The sequence below is a fragment of the Hippocampus comes genome, unplaced genomic scaffold, assembly GCF_001891065.2.
Source record: "Hippocampus comes isolate QL1 unplaced genomic scaffold, H_comes_QL1_v1.1 scaffold5, whole genome shotgun sequence".
NCBI lineage: Eukaryota > Metazoa > Chordata > Actinopteri > Syngnathiformes > Syngnathidae > Hippocampus > Hippocampus comes.
In genome coordinates this window covers 738,686-744,685 of record NW_017805701.1, presented here as the reverse complement: position 1 = coordinate 744,685, position 6,000 = coordinate 738,686, and the positions used below count along the sequence as shown (strand labels likewise).

The window sequence follows — 6,000 nt, the reverse complement described above, 5'->3', positions numbered from 1 at the left end:
GGTGGGGGGGGGGGGGGTCCTTTTCCGGTTTATCTTCTGCTTGAAGGAAGAAGTGCCTTTAAGGACATTTCAATCATGTAAAACTTAAGATCTATTGAAGGACATTTTGATGACATAAAAAAAAGGCGAGTGAATACGAGTATTGGCAGTATGAAATCATCACCTTATTGATTTAGTCGATTTGCTATCTGCAAAAAATCCTGTTCGAAGAATGCTTGGATGAGTTTGGTTGAGGAAGAACAACTTCTTGTCTCCCCCGTAGGCCTTCAAAGTCCTGGAGCAGCCGGATCAGATCAAGGACATGACCAAAGACGACTTCATGGACCGGCACCGGGCGTGGTGCTGCTCCACCGTGCCAGAGAAGGCGCTTTGCGGCATCAGTCGCGTGTGGGTCTTCAGCCTGGCCCGGCGCCAGGGCGTCGCCCGCCGCATGTTGGACACGGTCAGGTAGGCGGCCATTTTGGGGCCTCGGTTACCACCGGCTGTGTTCTAACTGACGTTACGAGATTGTGTCACTGTTAGTCGTCTCATTTATACAAGTTGGCTTAAATAGAGACCGACTCGAAAGACAGACTGTAAAATGTTTTGGGGAAAAAAATAATTGCTTAGATAAGTCTGAAAAATTGCTAAATATAGCAACTCAAGTCCGATGTTGACATTGGTTACACCTACAACATTCCCTTCCGTTCAAGGAGCACCTTCATGTACGGCAGTCACCTGACAAAGGAGGAAATCGCCTTCTCCGACCCGACGCCGGACGGCAAACAGTTTGCGACGGCGTACTGCGGCACGCCCACCTTCCTTGTCTACAACTTCATCGCTTGAATTGATCGCACGGGTCCAAGCGATCGTTGCGCTGCCTGGGAATGACTCTGACTTTGGTTTAGATAGAGTCAATTTGATTAGTATTGAGAGTTTTTTTTTCTCAGCTCAGGGCAGTGTTGTAAATTTGCTGTAGTTTTATTGCAGATGTTTACATGGAAATAACTTCTCGTTGATGGTTTTTATTTGTCTGAAATATTTTTTTTTCAGCTTTCAGGCTGTGTCAACTCTTCACAACTGAATTTTCCTGTCCTTTTGAAAGGGGGTGAGGGAAAAAAAATTGTTTTGGGAAGAGGATTCTGTTCGAAGCTTTAATAAACAACCGGTGTTTGAATTCCCTGCACTTGATTTCTTTGGTGGGAAAATGACTTGACGCGCATAGCGGTGGAATAAAATTTGCTTTAATATCATGTAAATGTAGCATACGTATATGGCAACCAGTTAATCTTTGAAAATTCAGTACACATTTTCAATTCAAATCACATTGGAGCTCGATCGAAAAAAATTGTTTTGGGAAGAGGATTCTGTTCGAAGCTTTAATAAACAACCGGTGTTTGAATTCCCTGCACTTGATTTCTTTGGTGGGAAAATGACTTGACGCGCATAGCGGTGGAATAAAATTTGCTTTAATATCATGTAAATGTAGCATACGTATATGGCAACCAGTTAATCTTTGAAAATTCAGTACACATTTTCAATTCAAATCACATTGGAGCTCGATCAACAATTCCCATGATAAAAAAATCATTTGAGGTTGCCATTAGGAGACATTGTTTAATATTTCTCGTAGTGCATGTACCTGCACACGAAAAGCACATTGAACATTAAAAATGAATTCCCCTCCGACTGTCAATCAAAACTGAGCACTATCAGCGTAAATTTGGCCGCAGCTCGTGTCGTGACTGTGGATCCGATGAAGTGCCAGATACGTAATCAGGCAGGGGAATGCGTTTACTGTATACAAGAATAATGACAAACGGTGACAAATAAACATTGATAAGGATGCTCAAACCTCACTGCCTGCTCTACTTTTGGTGAATCAGCGAGTTGCCTTCCAGCGCCTGCACAATCTGCGTGGCCGAAGGTCTCCTCTTGGGGTCCTCCTCGGTGCACACATAGAAGAGCTCCAGCATCCTCCTGTAGGACTCGCCAAGCGCCTCGGGGTCTAGCGGTGGCCGCGTGCCCAGCCGCGAGTAGTAGGCGTCCTCGTCGAAGCTTGCCTCGTCTGAAAGGAGGAGATTTGGGGATGATTAAGGAATGGTGAAGCAGTATGTGGCTCATTGTCCAAGGTTATTTTCGAACAAACAAAAACCCCCGCTTCAAATAACCTCCCTGCCCTCGTGTCGCTTATGACAAACCTACCACAATATTCCAGTCATTTAAAATCGCTCACCAGCATACGAGAAAATGTCAGGAAAAGCCTACTAGAACATCTGAGCTTGATTGGGGTTTCATCAGAGGCACTTGAAATGGTGGCAAGTATCTTCTGACTCCCTTTTAACATTTGAGTTTGAAATTTGTATTGAAAAGATTCATTTTGGTCTCCCCCCACATCCCTCCGCCATCACAAAAAAAATCTCATTCGAACAGGGGTGTGTACACTTTTTATATCCACTGTGTTATCATAACGTTGATGTACAATTTTTAAAAAATATAAAAAAAAGAATGCATATTTACCTCAATCTCGGCGGGCGCTCGAACAAACAAAAACCCCGCTTCAAATAACCCCCCTGCCCCCGTGTCGCTTATGACACAGCAAACCTACCACAACATTCCAGTCATTTAAAATCGCTCACCAACATAAAATTGATGGCTCTGAGCCACACGCTTCTTCGCTTTTATCTTCCCACAGCCTCTTCCAAAGCATCTCACCTTCGTCCTGCTCCTCTTCATCCTCATGCTCCAGCAGGTCCATGTGAGGCACGGCCAGGGTCATCATCTCCCACAAGGTCAGGCCGTAGGCAAAGATGTCGGCCTTGTCTGTGATGTCGCACCCCTCTAAGGCTTCCTTGGGGTGCCAGGGCTCCGTTCCGATATACTCCACCTCCGGGTCCGACACTGCCCCCCACAAAAAAAAACATAAATCTCTTTGTGCGACATCTAAAAACACACATTGTGCGCCGGCAGTGTTGCGCTACCTGTCATGTTCTCATCCAGCTGGAGGGACACGCCCACATCGCAGATCTTGATGGCGTCGAAGTTGCCCCTGACGACCACGTTGCACGATTTCATGTCGCCGTGCAGCAGCTTTTTCTCATTGTGAAGATACTGCAGACGGAACGCGATGTCACGTTGAGAGGGGGTATCTCAGAACTTCTTTGCGGTCATAATTATTAACAAATAGAATGACAACAATGAATTGTGCTGTGTGCTGGTGGGAGCAACTAAGAAAACTGGTCACACCGGTGCTCCCATTAGAAAGATAAATGTAGTGCCCACAAGACCTTGGAATCACCTTATACGGACCTAAAATAAATGAACACGAGTCAAAATGGTTTTTAACCTGCAGCCCTCGGGCCACGTGAAGCGCCACTTTTTCAATGTCGGCGGCAGGAAAGGCCTGAAGACGGTCTTCTCTGCGCTTCTCGATGAGGTCGTTGAGTGACTGCTCTCCTCCAAACTCCATGGCCAGACACTTGGAGCCATCTTTGGCCGTGGCCAATGCCCGGAATCCTGCAAGTCCACACCCAGAAATCAGTCAGGTAAGTTTAGCTTTGCAATTATTGGATGAGGACATTAACCCAGGGTGGAATGTAGACAGCAAAATTTTAGTGAGAGAGTTGAGATTTTGGGCTCTCACCGACAATATTTGGATGGTCGATTCCCTTGAGGATTTTTGCCTCCTCCTTCAGACGCTTTTGGTAGACCTCGACCTGTTTGCTAGCACATTTGCTGTTGATCTTCTTGATGGCCCAAGGCGATGCATTGACCTGCCCTACTCTGGAATGAAACTGATGAGTTAATTAGTGAGCTGATTTCACGTGAAGATGGCATGACGGCCACATGTCACCTGTCCATCAGGTAGACGCTGACTCCCGTCCCACAGCCAAGCTTCTTCATAAATGGTGAGGCCGGTATGTGGAGGGGGCTTCCTCCCCCGCTTCTGACACTCCTCATTCTGGACATCTGGGGGGTGGTGAATTCAGCCATACTGTCGAATACAAACACGTGGACAATTTACTATGATTCTAATCCGTTCATTAATTTCTATCGCACTTGGTTTGTTTGGGTTTTTTGTTACGTAAGCCCCGTCAGAATCCAATGATACTTGTTGGGGTTTTTGGTGTCATGTTTTTGTATTTGTGTTGAGCTTTGAAGTTTGCATTAGTATTATAACGCAAAAACGTGCATTAGATATTCGTGCGTGTGATGTAAACCACACAAAAAACGTACGAGACGTCTTGACTATTGATGCAAATGATCAGCAATGAAGCGAACACTCCCTGAACAACAAAACAAGCGATGAGTCCAAAACACGGTTCGAACAGCGATTGCCACCGAGAAGTAGCCAGTGAGCGTACATTGCTCCCAAAAGGTTGTTTCGTTTCTGTAAAAAAACGCTTTTTTACCTGCTTTTCACTGTGAACAGGAACTAATGACGTGTGATGATCGCGCCGAACTTTCAAAATGTCGACGTCATAAGAAACGTTGACGGAAGCCTTGAAGGGACAAACAATGCGGAAGTCGCTAACCATTAAATGAACACAATAAAAAGTAATGCTATATAAGGTTTGCATGAAAGTACGGTCAATTTATTTTCTTTATGTTATTCATTTAGTAATGACTATTAATGAGGCATATGGTTTTGTTTAAACTATATACAGCGAGTATGTAACTCGTCGTAGTTGCCATAAAACTTTTCTCCACCAGAGTTCAGTGACTTTGCGCGTACGTTACATAAATTCATTTCGACGATGTGATAGACATTAAAAACTAATCAAAACGAATACATTCTCCATGACAAGTCAATTTGGAAATTGAGCCCTTTGTGTGGCCAAATGTATTATTTCAATACCACTGTTAAAACAACACTTTAGCTTTGCTTGTGGTTGTACGTTATTCCTCATTCTAGTATAGTTTGGGTGTTTGTTTTTTTTACCTTGGCAGGAATAATAATGGTTGGACGCGTGCATTCAGTGGTTAGAATGTTTTTTTCTTTTTGAGTTGCGCTGGAGGACAACACTGCCATTCAGTTATAAATTACAGGCGATCTCAACTTATCAGCACAATAAGCACATTGTGGTGTTTTTATGAATACATTTGTCTGCTACATACCAGGGAATAGCATTGACCTCCAGGTTTCCCTCTTCTTCACACAGCACAGTTTGTCCCCCGCCCTGTGACCTTTAACCCGGGCAGAACTGTTACTTTGAAGCCGAAGAGCAGGAATGCGACAATAGGCACTGGATGGAGAAGACTGTTGCGCTCTCATCTTTCCTCACCATTCCTCTTTTATTCCCCCTACAGGGGAAATGAGCTCATGTTTTGCGGTCTACGCAGGCACATGTTGCGCTGCGCTTGATAACACGAAGAGGAGTTAAGTTAAACAACATGGTCACAAGAGGGTAAAATGACAAAGTAATGTGTCCCTGTGCACACCTGCTCACAGCTCTGGCCTAATGAAACATTCATCTTGAGAAAAGAAAACATTAAGGTGATATGCTTGCAAGTCAAAGTAAAAAAAAATAAAATAAAAAAATCGGCAAAACGACTTGTATCTTGAAAAACTTGGCTGACATGTATCTCAAGGCACCTATCAGTCGTATCAGTGTCTACGTAAGCGAATTAAAGAAACCTATTGCTAGCCTTCGAAACGCATCTTCGGCTGCAAAAAGGATGAAGAGATATTTTTCGTGGCAGGTTCATATTTTTCTTTTATTGGAAAATGAAATACTGCCGCCCCGGGTGCTGTAAATCAATACATTGATGAGAGGATTTATGACATCAGGCAAATTATTTAAGTGAGCATCATAAAGCTGGACCTTTCAAATGGGAGTTTGGAATATGCCTGGAGGCCATAAAACTGTCATTACGTGAAAAATAAACCGAACATTGGAGAAAACCTAACACGATAGTGAATTGTCAACTATTTTGAGTCGAGGTTCAGCCACGTCGGCGCATGCTAACATTTGTAGGGAGCAGCTTTACTCTCAGTAAAATAGCAACAAGAGTAAATTC

The 6,000-nt window shown here is 44.0% G+C and overlaps 2 protein-coding genes across 2 annotated transcripts; one reads left to right on the top strand and one right to left on the bottom strand.

Moving 5' to 3' along the window:
* The first annotated feature begins 27 nt into the window (after positions 1 to 27).
* LOC109523500 (N-acetyltransferase ESCO2-like) lies at positions 28 to 1,160 on the top strand. Its single transcript, XM_019882687.1, has 2 exons — positions 28 to 447; positions 693 to 1,160. Exons 1-2 carry the CDS (start codon positions 302 to 304, stop codon positions 823 to 825), a joined length of 279 nt encoding a protein of 92 aa, XP_019738246.1. The 5' UTR covers positions 28 to 301; the 3' UTR covers positions 826 to 1,160.
* Positions 1,161 to 1,428: 268 nt separating this feature from the next.
* pbk (PDZ binding kinase) lies at positions 1,429 to 4,498 on the bottom strand. Its single transcript, XM_019882685.1, has 7 exons — positions 4,392 to 4,498; positions 3,833 to 3,973; positions 3,623 to 3,762; positions 3,326 to 3,495; positions 2,961 to 3,090; positions 2,695 to 2,880; positions 1,429 to 2,047 (listed from the first exon to the last, which is right to left on the bottom strand). The coding sequence occupies exons 2-7, from the start codon at positions 3,970 to 3,972 to the stop codon at positions 1,848 to 1,850; spliced, it is 966 nt and encodes a 321-aa protein (XP_019738244.1). The 5' UTR covers position 3,973; positions 4,392 to 4,498; the 3' UTR covers positions 1,429 to 1,847.
* Between the last annotated feature and the right edge of the window lie 1,502 nt (positions 4,499 to 6,000).